At 28.4% G+C, this 18,328-nt stretch overlaps 2 protein-coding genes across 2 annotated transcripts; one reads left to right on the top strand and one right to left on the bottom strand.

The window, feature by feature from the left end:
- Nucleotides 1-7,539: 7,539 nt before the first annotated feature.
- On the top strand, nucleotides 7,540-12,315 carry LOC122527994 (proline-, glutamic acid- and leucine-rich protein 1-like). Its single transcript, XM_043652642.1, has 9 exons — nucleotides 7,540-7,646; nucleotides 9,325-9,497; nucleotides 9,581-9,979; nucleotides 10,070-10,416; nucleotides 10,490-10,669; nucleotides 10,743-11,007; nucleotides 11,091-11,291; nucleotides 11,359-11,651; nucleotides 11,744-12,315. Exons 2-9 carry the CDS (start codon nucleotides 9,384-9,386, stop codon nucleotides 12,306-12,308), a joined length of 2,364 nt encoding a protein of 787 aa, XP_043508577.1. The 5' UTR covers nucleotides 7,540-7,646; nucleotides 9,325-9,383; the 3' UTR covers nucleotides 12,309-12,315.
- An 11-nt stretch (nucleotides 12,316-12,326) lies between these two features.
- On the bottom strand, nucleotides 12,327-18,191 carry LOC122527995 (esterase FE4-like). Its single transcript, XM_043652643.1, has 7 exons — nucleotides 17,913-18,191; nucleotides 15,399-15,681; nucleotides 14,670-14,855; nucleotides 14,313-14,592; nucleotides 13,124-13,596; nucleotides 12,779-13,055; nucleotides 12,327-12,704 (listed from the first exon to the last, which is right to left on the bottom strand). Exons 1-7 carry the CDS (start codon nucleotides 18,168-18,170, stop codon nucleotides 12,434-12,436), a joined length of 2,028 nt encoding a protein of 675 aa, XP_043508578.1. The 5' UTR covers nucleotides 18,171-18,191; the 3' UTR covers nucleotides 12,327-12,433.
- Nucleotides 18,192-18,328: the final 137 nt, after the last annotated feature.

Below are 18,328 nucleotides of genomic sequence, written 5' to 3'. Positions count from 1 at the left end.
AAGCTAATAAAACGAGAGGGAAATTCGAGAAATTGTTGATTGAAAATTCTCAAGAGGCTCGAGAACGTTCGACGTCCGGGGGATATGAAACGAAAAACGATCGGGAAAGATAGCGTTTACGATAAGAGATTCATCGAGCAACGAGTAAACGCGTGTAGGAAGACTAGCCTTACAAGATAACGTCTTGGCTCGTTTCAAGTGTACGATCGATGCTTCAAATCGATCAGCTCCGATCGTTGAAAAATAACGAACAACGTTCCGATATGAGCTTCCGTCTCTCTGTCGTTGAGAAGTTTCCATTGGTGAACGTGACAGCCTCGTTAATGCAAAACTTACAGCCGAAGACGTTCACTCGAGGGAAACTAGCTCGCATCGATTTCACTTATTTATCTTCAGACTCCTCTGTAATGGAGTGCGAAAATGTTGAAACTCGACGACGCGATCGCCGGTACATGTCCATAGTAATCGGCGATAATTTCCTTAGAACAGCGGAAGTTCGATCGATGCAAAGTAACTCGCGCGGATTCTAATCGATTTCATTTACATAGCTTTCGATATATCAGATTCTAGAACACGCGAAACGTTCAAATATAAATTTACTTTTAAAAATATATGTAATTTTAAATTTACATAATTAAATAAAGTTCTATGAAAAAAATATATACATTTTGGTATTAGTTAAAAGTATTAGTTATTAATATTACTAATATTATTGATTAGTTATTAATATTATTAATATTATTGATTAGTTATTAATATCATTAATATTATTAATATTATTGATTAGTTATTAATATTATTAATATTACTGATAGTTTGAAGCAATGAAAATGAATTTTTTAAAAATAAATTATTTATTATTAATTATTATCGTTATTATTTTTTTACGATTATTATTATATTTTTAAGCCTTGAATTAAAACACTTGCGTTTTAAAATTTTCTACGTTTCTTTCATTCATTTATTTTGCACATACTTTGCATCTCCTGTTAATTACGTCTAGAATTAGCTAAATTCCAGCGCACTTAAGTTACAAATTAGTTTCCAACTCGATTATTTTCGAGAACGGAGCGTCGTATGGAAAAATTTTATCTTTTTCTTCGACTTAGCTTTACACGTGGAATTACACCTTGGCAAGTATTATTTCGAGAACAGAATATTGGAGTAAATTGATACAGGCATAATCTGACATGCTACGATAATCGAAATATCAACAGCATATGACTGTCGCATTATTGTAAAATATTTATACTTGTCACTTCCTTGAAGAATTAATGGAAAGAGCATTAATTAAATTTAAAATCTAATTAATGCTCTGAAATCTAATTAATTAATCTATTAAATCTAAACTCTGAAATCAACTTTCTCAGCAATCCAATTTATTAATTTCGATTAATCATCATGGTTCCTGAATGAACGAAACGAGGCGTGATATCGACGAGATTATCAGTCGGATTTTTATCGTTTCGAAATTTTCTTGCGCACACGGGAGATTAGGTGAAAGTGTTGCACCGAGTGAAAGTCAAATCAACAGCGTCGAGTCTTTGGAAGTACGTAATATATAAATGATTACACGAAACGAAAAGTGGTTTAATGTAATAGTTTTAAGTATTATTTACGTATCGAGCAATAGTGACTGTATAATATTTTAAATTTATGGATCTAGACAGAATCTAAATACGGTCGCTAAAAAAAAGAATACTAATCGAATCCTTGGAATTCCTTTCTATAGTTGTTACGTTGGAAAACAGAATTTTTAATAATAATAATAATAATAATAATAATAATAATAATAATAATAATAATAATAATAATAATAATAGAGGAAATGCAGCGTATTTGGAACACTGAAATATCTAAAAAAAAAAAAAAAAAAAAAAAAAAAAAGTACCAACGTTATCTAATTTGTAACAACCGGAAATCAACAACATTTTGTGAAAGAGTCAATAAGAGTAATTAAGATATGAAATGATTAATTATTAATCAAGATATAAGATATAATATTGGTAGATCGCAATCGAAAAAATATAATATTGATATAATTTTGATTAATTAATAATTAATAATTTATACGCGATGTTACATGAAAGATAATTTGATAAGAATTTAGATAATATTGATAATAAAGAAAATGGAAATAATAATAATTGATTGGGGAAAAAGTGACAAATGAAATGTTGCGTTAACATTGGCCCCTAATGGATTGAAGAGCTGAACTGTTGTCCAGAGACCTCGAGACATTTGCAATGGCTCGGGAAAATCGATTTTTCAATTTTCTTGCGAGCAACGATTTTTGTGGATAACGTAATTCACGCTTTTTGCGCGTGGACGCATTCCACAGGATGAAACAGGTACACGTTACGCCGTAGTTTTAGATATTAGCGCATTAGGAACTGTACAGTGACCGCGAGAACTCATAAAGCTGACCCAAGTCGGACGTGTTATGATCATTAAGACCATACTTGTAATAATCACCTCGAGAACGATCGAATATTAGAGGAACAAATAACGCATGCTAGCTGCACGTATATTTGTATATTATATGTATATAGGGTATTTCGCATAACTGAAGCTGTTGGACATTGTTGAAACGAGTGAAGATGTGAGAAAATTTCAAGGTGTAACGAAATTAAATCAAACGACGAACGCCAGGCAGGTAAGTGCCTGAGCAATTTGGTTTTGTGCGTTACTCAAATAATATATCTCAAAAATGATGAATTGAACAATATATCATCTTGTTCGAGTATGTATGCAATTTAGTTGCAAAATCACGAGAAGAAAAACCAAGGGCGATTTCATCCATCGTCATTTAAAGGCGTGATGGAATGTTTTGAAAATTCATATTTAAAAAAGTTACTATCTATCATTGTGGGGCAATTTTTTAAAGAAATCATTATTCTTAGCTTCATAGATAAAATGGAAGAGGTTTCTGTAAAAAGAGCTAATATTTAAAAGAGGCTGATACTTGGATAAATCAAGTATTTAATTTTAAAATATCATTTACAAGACTATAAATTTTAATTGATTTTTATTTAATAATATTATATATATATATATATTTATGTTGTTATGTCATATACATATTATACATTAATTTAATTTAATTGATATTTATTTAAATGTCGTGTATATTCGATTTCAGAATATAATTAATTACATTAAAGTATATAAAAGAGTACAGTGACCATTAAAGTATATAAAAGTATATAAGGTATATAAAATATATAAAAGAGTACAGTTTTGGTAAAGATTCAATTTAATATGGTCAAAGTGACCAATTTATAATTTTTATTGGAAATTTTATAAACATAAAATTGATTTTCAGAAATTTAAATGATTTTTCGTAAAATATGTAAATAAAAGTTCGTGTAATTTGTTGTATCACAAGCTCTTCTGTTTACGTTTTTACATTAATGTGTAGATTTCTGATGGAAATTTTATGCTTTAGTCATCAACAGTTCTAATGTTAATGTCACAGTGTCATTCTAACAGCTTTTTCAGGGATATTTTCTCGCGTTTAATATCATGCACGTATTAAAATCAATCTAACACGAAACGATATGTAAAAACTGGTTTACATTCGGTAGTATTTTATTCGCTTATCCTTAAACGATAAAGTTATACGATAGCCACACGTACGATCCATTCTGAAACTCGCTTATCACGTATTAGAGCAACTTTCACTCGTGTACGAATTAGAGCAACTTTTTCACAGACAGTGAAAATTTTCTCTTATTGCAAATTAACAACCACTCTTACCAGTCAATATGTATTAGACTATTCGAAAAATTTGTAGCATTTTTATAATTCTGGTAAAATATTAACGAATTTGTGACGTTTCTTTCATTTAATGTTTATCATTGAATTTTGTTTCTAATCGCGAAAAGAAACTCAAGTTGAAATTTTTATATTTATAATATATATAATATATAGTATTTATATAATATATATAATAATATATATAATATATTGTATATATTTTTTATTCTTTTTTTCTTTCTCAATTTTACAATTTTATAAGAAACTGGAGTATTTATCATGCTACTTTATCTGTTGATTAAAATTCGATAAATTCAGATTTTAGCAATATACAAATTTTGTATATTAATAAAACGCAAATTAAGAATATGTATGTCTTCTAACTAAAATGTTCTAAAATGATTGTTCGTCTTAAAACCTACTTTGATTACATAAATAAATAATAAATAATAATACTATAAATACACAATATAATTATAATACAACTATTTTAAAGAAATCATTATTGAAAACTAATTACATATTCAGAATAGTGGATGGAGACAAATTCATTAAATGGTAAAACAATTCCTAAAGAAACGATATACATATGTATAAATTATTTAATAAAATTCGAATAATAAAGAGTAACAATAAAATTCTAAACCGATTGTTCTATAAAAACACGCTATCTTTCACTCTTAAATAGTATCACTGAGTCATAGATTACTATATTAGTTTAGATTATTAATTATGTACTAAGATTCAGAATATTTTATATTTTCCAGTGATCGATAATAAAATCATATTAAAAATTCTACTTTTATTAAAAGATTAAAAATTTCATTTAAACAACTAACTCTAAACTGTTCACAATGGCCCAATGATACCAACACATCGACCAACTTTCTATGAATATTTTAGAATGATTTAAATAAAATAAATTTAAATAAAACATGAATAAAAATTGCTCTTCCATCGCACGTTTATTATACCATAAAGTTTCGTCAAAATTAATCGTTCCACCTCATAGACAAAACCTGTATAATATGATTTTCACACGACAGTCAGAATGTCAAATAATCAAATTCTTAAATTTTGCTGCATATTCTTCCAACAATTCAAATATATATCGTATTTATTAAAACTGATAATTCCGTTCGGAAGAAAACGAAAAATTGAAGCTAGCGCGATAAACGCGAAGGAAAGAAAAGGAAAGGAAGAAAAGCAAAACAAAGCAAAGGAAAGGCAAAAGAGACGAGAGTCGCGGGCAAAAGCAAAGGCACACATACCTGAACAAGTCGCTTCGCGTCGCTGCGATCGCGATTGTCGGGGCCCCACGGCTATGTTAGGTCCCCGCATTCCACCTGTCAGAAGGTGGGTCCGCTCTCTCACGGGCCGTAAAGGAAGCAAAGAGCTCACTAACGGCAGAAAACGAATCGCGCAACGAAACACTATTTCCTAACTGTCACGGCGACCACCTTTGTGAACTGACCATTTTCAATATGGCTGTGTGCCGATACAGGTCCAATTCCACAATATTTACGTACCTCTTTAATGTCCATTTTCCGCTAACGATTCGCACTGCATTCCTGACTCGATGGTAGGGAAAATTCCTTAGCTAGAAATGCTCAAGTCGGCACAGCTGTTGGTGTTCGAGGATTTTCACGTCTCGGGCGAATAATCTGAAGTGTGTTCGCCAAACACACCAGACAGATCCTGCGTGAATATACGCGAGAAGCACGCGTGGGTCCGGAATGTAAACGGACGTGGACAGCTATCGAAAAATCGAGAATCGATCGAGCGTAGTCCAACTTCACGATCACTGCGCGATCACGATCGATAACGTGACACGGCCCCGTATCGAAACGAACAATCCTACGGGATATCTCGCGAAACAAAAGTCCAAACAAATTGCTGCCCGAGCAACGATCTCCACAACATAACTGGACACCAGTAGGTAGGGGAACTGATCCGGAGAACGAGTGCTGGAAGCCTCGGCGACGAGAGGAAAGACGTAGGATGCCGGTAGAGGGAGGAAGGGCGGAATCAACAGGAGGGGGAAGACTTCACTGTCCTGATCGTGTAGAAGGATGCTCGGTAGGCGTTAGGGCTCACCGCAATTCTATATATATATATATGTAGTAGCCTCACTGTACACACGTGAATGTAATTGAAATATCCTTCTTTCCTTTCAGTCCCTTTTCTTTTTTCCTTACTTACTACCGCGTGTAAGCACCTGCGATTATATTTTTGCCTTGCCACTGTCGCTTCTCAGTGTCTCGCAATTTCGTTTCTCTAATTGTTTACACTTTTTCTTCACGCCTTTTTCTTGACTTCTATATTTTGTCGTTTCCTTTTTTTTTTACATTGTTGTATGGAAGATTGTTAAGATTGTTGAGACCAAACGTACTGACGTATGTTGTTAATAAGTTATTATATTGATCATATTGTAGAGTATAACTGGGAAAATTGAAAGTGGAAGTCTCGAAATTATATTAGTAAGATTTAAATATAATTTAATGATATATGTAAATATATCATCCATGATAATAATATACAGTGTTTATAGTACATTACAGATCATCAATCATATACAAATATTTAAGCATTTGAAGGTGAACGATGTTTGGAATGAATCTTCACCGTAAATAGAATGATTTACAAATTTAATTGATGCTAACCGTAAGACATTGATTATAAGTTTCTTGGAAAAATAATGATTTCTTGGAAAATAATATTTGAATTAACTTGTTAGATACATTTTTAAAAAAATAACTTTATTTTATGTTAAGAGTGAATAATCATTTATATATCATTTATGAATAATCGTTCATAAAATTTTAAATCAAGTAACATTTGCAAATAAAATAACTATTAATTTAAACTTTAGATATTGTATGTTACATTATTGTATAGTATTTGTTGTTAGAAATATTTTCAATTATTCTTGGATAATGAAAATATGAATTAAGTTCGTATTTCTGAAATGGAAAAACAACATTACAAAATAAAGTATAGAAGTCTGTTATAATAGCATTGTATAGGATTATATGACAGCCAATAATATCGGAAATTCGACATTTATTGATGGAATTTCAATATTACAAAAAACTTCTCTATATTAAAAAGATTACATCTGTTATTACAATTTTATTTCTAACGAAATGACGATCCATAATATATATATATATATTGCATGAATCATTAGTAGACATTATATAATACACTCACATGCAAAGTACTCCACTACTTTTATGCATTTGTAAGAAATTTTGAAGACGTAAAAATATGCATAGAATATGTAAATACTATATGTATGAAATATAGAAAATAGAGTACCTACTTGTTATAATATTTAGTAATGGAAACTGCTTCGATTTTGTTCATAAAAATTCGAAATTCATCCACTTCAGCATCTCGTAAAATAATTAAATAATTTTAGTAATCAAAGAGAAATAATTTTAAAAAATTTCAGAAATAATTCTATTGACATAAACATGAAAAAAATTATTTCATAGTGTAGAATGTAGAATATTGTCTTAGAAGCATCGTTATAATCAAAGACGCTCAATATAAATTAATATGACAAATTAATCTATGTATCTAAACACCATATTAAAATAATATGCGTTTCAATCATTATTTATTTGCATTTTCTGATGATTCGTACTTGTAACGCATTAAAAATATATATGTCGTTCAATTATTTTATAATTTTACCAACAATATAATAGGTATCGCATTGTTTTTGATTTAACATACACTTTACATATTCCACTTATTAAAAGTTACAAATGTTCATTTACTTTCATGACCCACTGTACATATAAGTATATATACAAACCATATAAAAAGTTGAAGTAATGAGGATACGAGCCCATATGAATAACGGTATAGTGACACAGGTTTGTAAATAGTTCGATATTTTTTCTGCTGTTCAATTTAGCGATTGACTACAAAATAGAAATTAAATGAATACTAAATGAAATATTAATTTCGGTTAATTAATTATAGTTTTCATGATAAATAAATACGTACATTTGAATTTCAGAATAAAATGCTTTATTCGTTGTGGATAGTTACGGCAAATTCATTTTTATTGCATTCTTATAGAACTTATTTGTGTATATACTAAATTTAAATTTAATATTTTGTGTATATATTAAAATTAAAAGTAATATCTTGGTCGAAAATAAACCATTTCGTAATTTTTTATTTCAAAAGAAATGACAAACGAATTTACTGATAATGATTGTCCTTTAAATAATTTTTTAATTACACATTATATAGTTTAGCACGTATGAAATTTAATATAAAAATATAGATCTATACGTGTCATTGATTGATTCAATACAGAAATATAAATCTTTTTTTATTATTATTATTTCCTTCTCAATAACGAACACAGAAAATACTTTTTATACTCTTATTAATTAAAATTTATCCTTACTTTCCGTTTCGCTTATCTTTTAACTGCAATCTATATTCATCCTATTCTTTCCTTTTCGCTTTAATCACGAATGATTCTTTTTTAGAATATTTTAAATTTCAGTTCATCCGTGCTACAACGATAAAACTTTTAGTATTTCTATACTATAAAAAATATGTGAAAAGATTCAGTTTTTTAAATTTATTAAATATATAACATATATTTATAGTTATTTATAAAAATTAATTAATGGAACAATTCTGTGAAATTAATAATTATAGAATTAATATTAGAAAATACTCGATTTTTTGACAGAATTGGACTAAAAGTTAATTCATTATTTCGTATCTTTAAACTTGAGAAACATTTAAAAATGCATTTTACACAAAACATCTGTGTTGTTGCAACAAAAAGCAAAGTTTCAGTCTTGAGATTAATGCAAAAAGTACCAAATGGTTCGCGTGATCGTATGCATTCGTGACATGAGAAGAAATATTTGAATTGTCATCACCGAGTACACTGCAAAATTACATAATAATTCCTTTTACGATTGAGGTCAATCGCGTTGCGTAAAAGAATCTCTGCGTTTATTGCGCCCTAGCTACTTCTAAGCGCGCGATTTATGCTGATTTCCAAAGATAGGAAATAGGAAATTTAAATTTAAATTTAACATGCGATGCCAAATGTAAATAAATGATATAATAATTATGTATAAATAATATAAATTCATATTATATGAATAAATGATACAATAATGATATTCAATATAAATATCATGTAATTTAAAATCTTTTAGAAATTACTTTATGATTTAATTAAGCTCCGCAATGTGTAAATGTAGCAAAAATTGTATGCAATATTCAAATAAAGCTACATACTTTTATATTTTTAAATTTAATTTCATGATAAAGTAACGACACATTTTATCGTACACAACGAGTAATTTGTTATACATATTTATATTGTAAAACTATGATATATTTTTTAAGTATACGATTATTTCTTTATTTAAAATTCAGTTTTCAAATTTTTTTTTTATAAACCTGAATATATTAGAATATATATAATTTGATAGTGTATATATATATATATATATATGTATATATTTGCAGCACGTACATACATATATACTTCACAGTTAAATTCCTTTACAGCTTACAGTTAACCTCACTTTTGAATTTGTTGAAAACACGTGGACCGTTATAGAAATAAAATGACAACAGTAATGGAATTAATTAATTTTTTTGATCACGATTCAAAAGAGTATAAAGAATTTTTACAACACTTAATATGTTTTAATGGAGATGTACCATTTGACATAGAAGAGGTAAAATTATATTTTTGAAAGTAACCTTATATTTGAAAAAAAATACCATTTTTTGTATAATTTAATATTATTTTTATGTTTAGGTTGATAAAGCACAGAGTGCTATCATATCAACTATAAATACTTGTTTAAATCAATCACAGTCTCGACATAATGGGTTATTAATTTTGGATAAAATTTTGCCACAATGCTCGAATGATGTTTTTTCAAAACATTGCATGTTATGGATATCAAAAGCTACTCAAGTATTAGAAAGTATTCATAGTGACCCGCAAGAATTATCCATCTCTTGTAAAATTCTTGGATATTTGATCATTAAGTCAAAAGATATTTCAGACATACAAAAACAAGTGTCTATGCAAAATGTAAAACAACTTATTAACATAATTAGTAATTTGAATACAGAGAAAAAATGTGGTCCAATATATTATTTAATTGCAATACTACTATATCAATATCCAGAAGTTTGTGAACGTTTTCAGGTATAAAATTTTTTTCATTATTACAGAATAATAATGTATATACTATATATTATCAGCTATATTTACTTATTATCAAATATTTTGATATAGATTTCCATAAAGAAGATTATACTGTTGCAAGTAGATTCTTCTCAAGAAAATCTAGTTAACTCAAGTGCAAAATGTTTTGCTCTTTTAGTAAAAGCAACAGAACGTTCATTTAAACCTCCTCCTTTGAAACCAAATTATACTAATACAACGTATCATCATGCACTTATTTGTAATAATTTACATGTAATAATGGATGAATTATTTTCTGATTTAATAGAATTAGAAAATGTGAGCATATGGGATAAACTGGAATTACCTGTTATATCTCAAGAAAATGTTGTTCAATTCTATTTTACACAAAAACAAAGATTTTTGAATTTGTGTACTTATTTATCATTTATGTTGCGGTAAGAACATAGTTTAAAAATATCAGTTTGTGTAATATATTAGGAGATTATTTAAATAATTTCAATTTTACAGTGGATTTGATAAAAAAAATTCAGTATTACCGCATGACATTTTGAAGGTTTTATGTAGAGGACTAGCAATACAACCATCAAATATACAGAATCAAAATTCTGTTAGAGAACAGATTTTATATCTTATTTTACCAAAACTACATATTGCTTTATTCAGTATTTTAGATGCACTAATAAATGGGTAAGAATATCGTAACTTTAAAATAGTAAACTATACTTAAAATTGTGAAATTATATGAGTTTAAAATATGTAGATTTAAAGAGCAATTAATACCATTTGGATCAATAATATTGCAACTGTTTCTTCAAACATTACAATGGACAAAAAATACTTCAGAAAACCAAATAACAATTAGTGGAAACAAACCATTTAGAAATGTAAGAATATCTGCTTATAAATGTCTAAACTCTTGGTTAATGAATACTAATTCGTTATCTGGTATAGAGACAGTTGCAGGTGAATATCTTTCTTCTATATTAAAAGATATAGTACCAGAGAAAGATCGTGTTTTACTGACTGTAAGTGTATAACAAGATTTTATTTTATTTTGATATAATAACAATTTTATAAATATTTCTTAATGTATAAATTATTGTTACAGCTTCAAAAAACACAAAATTTATCAAAAAGAGCGTTAAAACGTCTTCGAGATAGTCAATATGAGAAGGGTACCTATTTGAATAATGGGATTGGTTCTAGTAAAGAACATTATCCAGATACAGATGTATGTAAAGTGGCTCTGAATATATTACAAAATATATTTTTTAATAGTGGAACTCTTCTAAAACAAACATTCTTTAAGGTAAAGTTTTAATTTTCACTTTCATTATGAGGTTTGATGTTGGGTATAATAATTATATTTATTTTAGACTGTACAAAATACCATAATACCTTTGTTGTATGACTGCTATTTAAGTGCAACTGACGAAAAATTTTATAAAGAATATCCTGACTGTCGTTTATTATTATTCAGAGTTTTAAGAGCTTTGCAAATGAATCCACATTCTTCATCACCTTTACCTACGCAATATTCTCTAGAATTATTTGAAATGGCTTTGAATGATAATGATTTACACATTGTTCAAGAAGCTAAAGTGACATTGGCAGAACTTGAAAAAATCATACATCCTCATGCTCCACCACTTCAATTAACTCAAGTAGAGTAAGTTTTAAGAGTTCATATATTTACTTAGAAATATTAATATCAATATTGAAAAATTTAGATTTTAAATGAAAATTATATTTATTTTTCAGAACTATACAAAAAGAATTTGTTACTGATGGGCAAATCGTACAAAAAAATAATACAATGGAAAATGTAGTTTCGCCCATTGTTAAAATTGTTATAAATGAAGATGAAGAATCTTTGCCAAATAAAAAATTAAAAGTTACAAATTCTAGCGAAACGGTTGAACCCAAAACACAAAACACCGCAGAAGACAAACTTCATATTACACAAATAAATCAAGATATTATAGAGAAAGAAGATAATACGACAAAAAAACAAATGACAGTCACAATACAAAATGAAAATATTGAAGTTGAGAAAGTTTGTGACAAATCAGTAAATAGAACTATTCCAACCTTAATTGTGACAGATACAGAAATTCCGCGATCAACATCACCACTGAACATTATTAAACAAACTGACACTGATATTTTCGTTGAAACAATGGATACAACAGAAGATAATCCTAACTCAGATACCAATTCTAAAATATCTGATCTAAATGAAGAACATTTAGATCAACAAGAGAAAGAAAAAGAGGAGGAAGAAATATTACAATTATTTCAGGATATACCAAAAAATGATAATTAATTATAGTCGTTTGGAATATTTTAAATTCAAAATAAATGTATTGTTATTTTATATCTTTCATACATCAAACATACGTAAATATATTTTAATTTCAAAATGTAATATTTCAACATTATATTTGTAAATTATAAGTGAAACATGCTTCGAGATATAGGTGTCTTATATTTTGTATTTTCCATTAAATCGTCAATTTTTGGGGCTTTTATTTTGTTTTTTGAAACAGTAAAATTTGACATAACATCGGCAATTCCATCTCCAGTTTTAACAGGATTTGTAGCAATGTCTTTCACTTTTTGAGCTTTATGTTCCACAATATTTATAGTATTTTTGAGAAAATTACACGTATTCGATTTCAGTCGTTCTGCAAGACCAGTCCACAATCCTATTTCACAGTATCTAAAATAATATATAAAAATATACAATACAATTTGTCATAATTTACTTATTTAATCATTACACAATTAAATTACCTGAACTGTTTCATTATACGAGGAGTTGATGTAATACTTATAAATGGATTGGTTTTGCTAGAAAATTTTGGAAATAGATTTGGAAGTAAACTATCACTTTGAGATGAAAACGTTATGTTAGGTGTTCCGCTTCTAGCAAATTCGGCTATCAAATTCGTAAAAATATTCTCTACTCGTTCATTTTCCTCATTTGATTCTTCATCACATTGCACTGATTCCCCAGTAATAGTATTTTCCTTAAAAATATATCCAAGGTCATCACCGTGACTTGGTATATCTACAAATACAATTAAAAACATTAATAATCAAAAGATATAATTAAAAAATAATATTTTAAATGCATACCATCCGCATGTCTTGCTTTAACTATAGGCAATCCTGCTAAAAAATTGTTGCCGCAATTTCGTTTTCTATTATGATCGAAACTGTATAGAAAAGCCTCGCTCTTTTTAGCCCAATAATTAACTGTAAGGAAAGCGGGGACGTTGTATAAAGTATCTCCCATAGCTTCTGCTATTTTAGCGATTTGAGCAGAATTATTTTCAGTATTAAAAACATTGAAATATCTGCTAAAAGACTCCGTTATAAAATGCGATCTATTTCCAAAATTCGAGATAGTATTTTGTAGAGTTGGTACAAGATATTTATTTAAGAAATCTGGAACGGTACGTAATTTATTTTCAATTTCGGTTCTATAATCTCCAAACACTGCCCCTCCTACTTCGTTATTCATAACTCCCATCAACAATGGTATAGATGGAAAATCTTCGAATTGCAAAAAATTCTCTGGTGTATTGGTGATCAAATTGGGAAGAAATCTAAAAAAAATATTATATTATAATTGCTAGATGGCAGATTTGTATATATTTATGTAGTATTTAAAGATTTACTAATGCACGTAATGCACAAGTGTATATAATATCCAAATACTATTAATAATATCCAAAGTACTATTCATTATATTACCAAATAAATATCCAATTTTGGATAATATCCTATCTAATATTAATAATATCCTATCTAATAAATATCCAATTTTGGATAATATCCTATCTACTATTCATTATACTGCCAAATAAATATTCAATTTTGGATAATATCCTATCTAATATTGGATAGTATATAATATCCAAATACTGTTAATAATATTCAAAGTACTATTCATTATACTGCCAAATAAATATCCAATTTTTGATAATATCCTATCTAATATTAGATAGTATATAATATCCAAATACTGATTAGTATTGGATAGTATATAATATCCAAATACTATTGTATTAAGTATTGGATAGTATATAATATCCAAATACAATTAATAATATCTAAAGTACTATTCATTATACTGCCAAACAAATCGTTATTTATATTCAATTTCTTTAATTCATGAAAATGGAATCAAATTTCATTGTTGTTGAATTAAATTTATGATTGTTCCTCAGAAATATGAATTTGTGTGAAATGTCCTGGCATGAAAGTCTAACAATCGTAATAACTTGTAATAACATTATAAAATTTCAACTGCGTAGAATACCTTTCGTCATCGTTGCCTTCGATTACAGGACCAGGGCTTAGTAAGTTCGATAAACCAGATAGAAAGCCATCGATGGTAGAACGTATAGCTTCCAAGCTAGAATCAACTTCTATCAATCTATTAACTGGTATTTGTTGAAGGCAACGAATCATTTCAATTGTATTATTCGTGGGGCATCCATTCGTCGAGGCGATGTATTGTACGGTGGATGAAGGATTCTTATCAATTGCAAAATGAGATAAAATAGAACCTGACATGGCAATCAACCCGCTTAAAGTATCTGAAAGGAATTCATTGTAGAATTTTTATTTGTAGAGCTCATCATCAGAATTTTATATCGCATATAACGTTATTTACTTTTGGACAATTTGGATAGTGCAAGCATGAAAGCAGCACTGGCTCCTGTACCATGACCAAATGCTACGATTTTCTTTGGATTTCCACCAAAATACTCTATGTGATCTTCCACCCATTTAACCGCCAACATTATGTCAAATATACCATTATTACCCGGTAATTCCTTTGTGCCGGAACTTAGAAATCCTAACGCATGAATCGATGGTGCAATATGTATAAAACTTAGTTTAATTCAAAAATTAAAATGATTTCATGATTGATCAAAATAACTGATCGAACCGAATTATTGAAATTTATTTTTTAATTCGATTTAAATATTTTATATTGGATTTAATTTAAAAATATTTTAAAATATTCTTTGATATTATTATGTAAGGAATAAAAGTGATAAGGAATAAAATTATATGATAAATTATATAATAAAATTAATATTAATTTAATTAATTAATTAAATAAAAATATTATATAATAAAATTATATGATAAATTATATAATAAAATTAATATTAATTTAATTAATTAATTAAATAAAAATATTATATAATAAAATTATATGATAAATTATATAATAAAATTAATATTAATTTAATTAATTAATTAAATAAAAATATTATATAATAAAATTATATGATAAATTATATAATAAAATTAATATTAATTTAATTAATTAATTAAATAAAAATATTATATAATAAAATTATGTTATAAGGAATAAAAGCAGCTTAATTACCGAGTGAACCTAATCTGTACTGTATTGACACAACTATTAATTTTTTATTAATTATGTTTCTCATTTCATATTGACAAGCTGAACCCCTTCTAAAACCACCGCCATGTATCCAAATTAATACGGGATATCCATCGGTGGCATCTGGAAGCATAGGCGTGAATACGTTCAAAAAGAGGCAATCTTCGCTTCCGATAATTTTCTTGCCGTTAACATCAGGCTGAGAGCACGGTGGTCCCCATTTCGTAGCATTAATTTCCCCTTCTAAATGCTGAGGTATAGGTCTCTAAAACGAAATAATAACTTTCTTTTTTTTTATTTGCGTTTTGTATGTGATTATCAGTGACAAGTATAATTTATTATTAATAATAATTTTTATGCCATATTTAATAAGTATATTTTGTTTGAAAAAATGTAATTTAAACAAATCATTAAAGATAATACTATCACGTTTATTAAGCATGCCCCTAGGATAGGTGCCGGAGCTTATTTATATTGTTGTCCTTATCGCACGGTGTTGCCCTCTTTGTCTACCGTGCCTATATGTCTGTCCTTGTCGCACGCTATTGCTCTCCTTGTCTACCGCACAGATATGTCTATCATTGTTCCACGCTATCGTCCTCCTTGTCTACCGCGCGTGAATGTCTGTCCTTGTCGCACGTTGTTGCCCTCCTTGTCTACCGTGCCTATATGTCTGTCCTTGTCGCGCGCTAGTGCTCTCCTTGTCTAACGACGCTAGACAAGGAAGGCAATATGTGCGACAAGGACACCCTTCGATCTATTGAAAAAAATATTCAACTTTTTACACACACGGTTTTCTAGGACAAAACATATATAGAAAGAAAGCGAAGAGCCTAATTTTAAGGAGGCATATAAAAAAGTTTGCAAATTATCATTTTAATTAGGTTTTTCTCGTGATTAGTGCGAACTGTCACAAAATGGACATGGTGGCGCCATCTAGCGGTAAGTTGGTGGTACTAATTATTTCTAAAAATACTTATTTCTGCATTTTACGGGTCAAATGTGATATGAAAAGAAAGCTAAGGGTCTAATTAGGGTAATATAGTCAACAAAGTTCACAATTCATTTCGCTAAATTAGGTTTATTCGCAAATGAAAATTTCTCTGTTTCACGGGGTAGGAAACACTAGCGCCGCGTTGTGGCAGACTGGTGGAACTGAACGCTCTATAACCATATGAGAAGAACAATTGGAAATTTTTAAAAAATGTAGAAATAAATATTTTTAGAAATATCCGCCTCCTTAAAATTAGATTGCCTGCTTTCTTTCTATGTGTGTCTTAAAAAAACGTCTGTGTAAAAAATTGAATATTTTTTTCAATAAATCAAAGTATGTCCTTGTCTCAGACTATTGTTTTCCTTGTCTAACGTCATTATGCATATAAACATATAGACGCGGTAGACAAGGAAAGCAACAACGTGCGACAAGGATGGATATATAGACGCGGTAGAAAAGGATGGCAACAGCGTGCGACAAGGACAGACATATTCGCGCGGTAGACAAGAAAGGTGATAGTGTGCGACGAAGACAAACATATTTGTGCGGTAGAAGGATAAGAAGGGTACGAATACGAGTGAGAGGTTGCTTTTACGACTAGTAACATTTTTTAATTTTTTTGTTTGCTGTTTGTAAATAAAAAAAAACTGCTTTGTAAACAGAAGCAACACATTATAATAAACAACATTTGGTAAAAATAAATAAAAAGAATTCATAAGAAACAAGGTTTTTTTCGTTTATAGTGAATTGCCACATGATGTATGAATATGAATGGGAGTAACTGTATAAAAATAATAATATAATATTTTACAATTTGTTTAAATTGTAAAATAAACTTTTACAATTTGTTTTGCTTTGTGGATTACGAGAGAAATGATTGTAATTATAGAAAATGAAAAACTAATTTTTTTTATAGAAAGAATCATTTATGGCGATTCACTTGATTGCTATTTTATCTCTAAACGAGTTCAAATATGTTTCATTGTGTTTGTGGTATTAAATTGAATCATGCAATCGCTTTTACAGGATGTTTTCACAGAATGAATAGATAAACTGATGTCCACATATATTGTACAATGATAAAGTTTTATGATTGTAATATATATTGTAATATATATCAATTTTTAAATTAAAATAGCTGAAATCATTTAAGTTTTGTAATTAATCGAGAAAAAAATTAGTTTTGTAAAATTGTATTAATATAGTTGCTAATAATCCTATGGAATTGGATGCAGCTATAAAAATAAATCAATAAATATATATTGTAAAATTTTTTTTCTAAAAATTTTTCTAAAAATTTTAAATATTATTGATAAAAGAAAATTATGAAAATTGAAGAAAATTAATGAATATAATACTGTTTTCATTTAAATCATTTTGGAAAAATTAAATACATAATAAGATATATTATGAACTTGAGAAATGAGTTACTCATATACAGTAATATATTAAGTAAATAATATCAATTATTAACTTTAATAACCGAAAGAAAGATGACTTACCTGAAATCGATTTAGACCTACTGGAGGTCGTCCAAATCGAATGCCCCGGAAAACGTAAAATCCTTTATTTGGATCTCGAGTACCATAAATACGTGCTTGTCGATTACTTTGTGTCACATAAACAACAGGATCATCTACAGGGGGTGGTGCAGCTGCACGACCACCAACAATCCTTTTCTGTCTTCTTAGATGATACGACGTAACCGTCGTTAATATATAAAATAAAACGATTAGTATGGTGCAAACGCGTCTAGTCATTTTGAATGCTTGTACTGTAATAGTTGCCTATCCGCTTCTTTATGTCATAACTTTGATAGCACGTGATAACAACCACAAATGAGAGATTTTATATAGAATAAAAGTACAAATATACAAATTCTCAGTATTACAAAATTAATAGTGTAGATTATCATATT

This window comes from Frieseomelitta varia, unplaced genomic scaffold, assembly GCF_011392965.1.
Source record: "Frieseomelitta varia isolate USP_RPSP 00005682 unplaced genomic scaffold, Fvar_1.2 scaffold_242, whole genome shotgun sequence".
Taxonomy (NCBI): Eukaryota; Metazoa; Arthropoda; class Insecta; order Hymenoptera; family Apidae; genus Frieseomelitta; species Frieseomelitta varia.
This window is presented reverse-complemented; position numbering and strand designations above follow the sequence as displayed.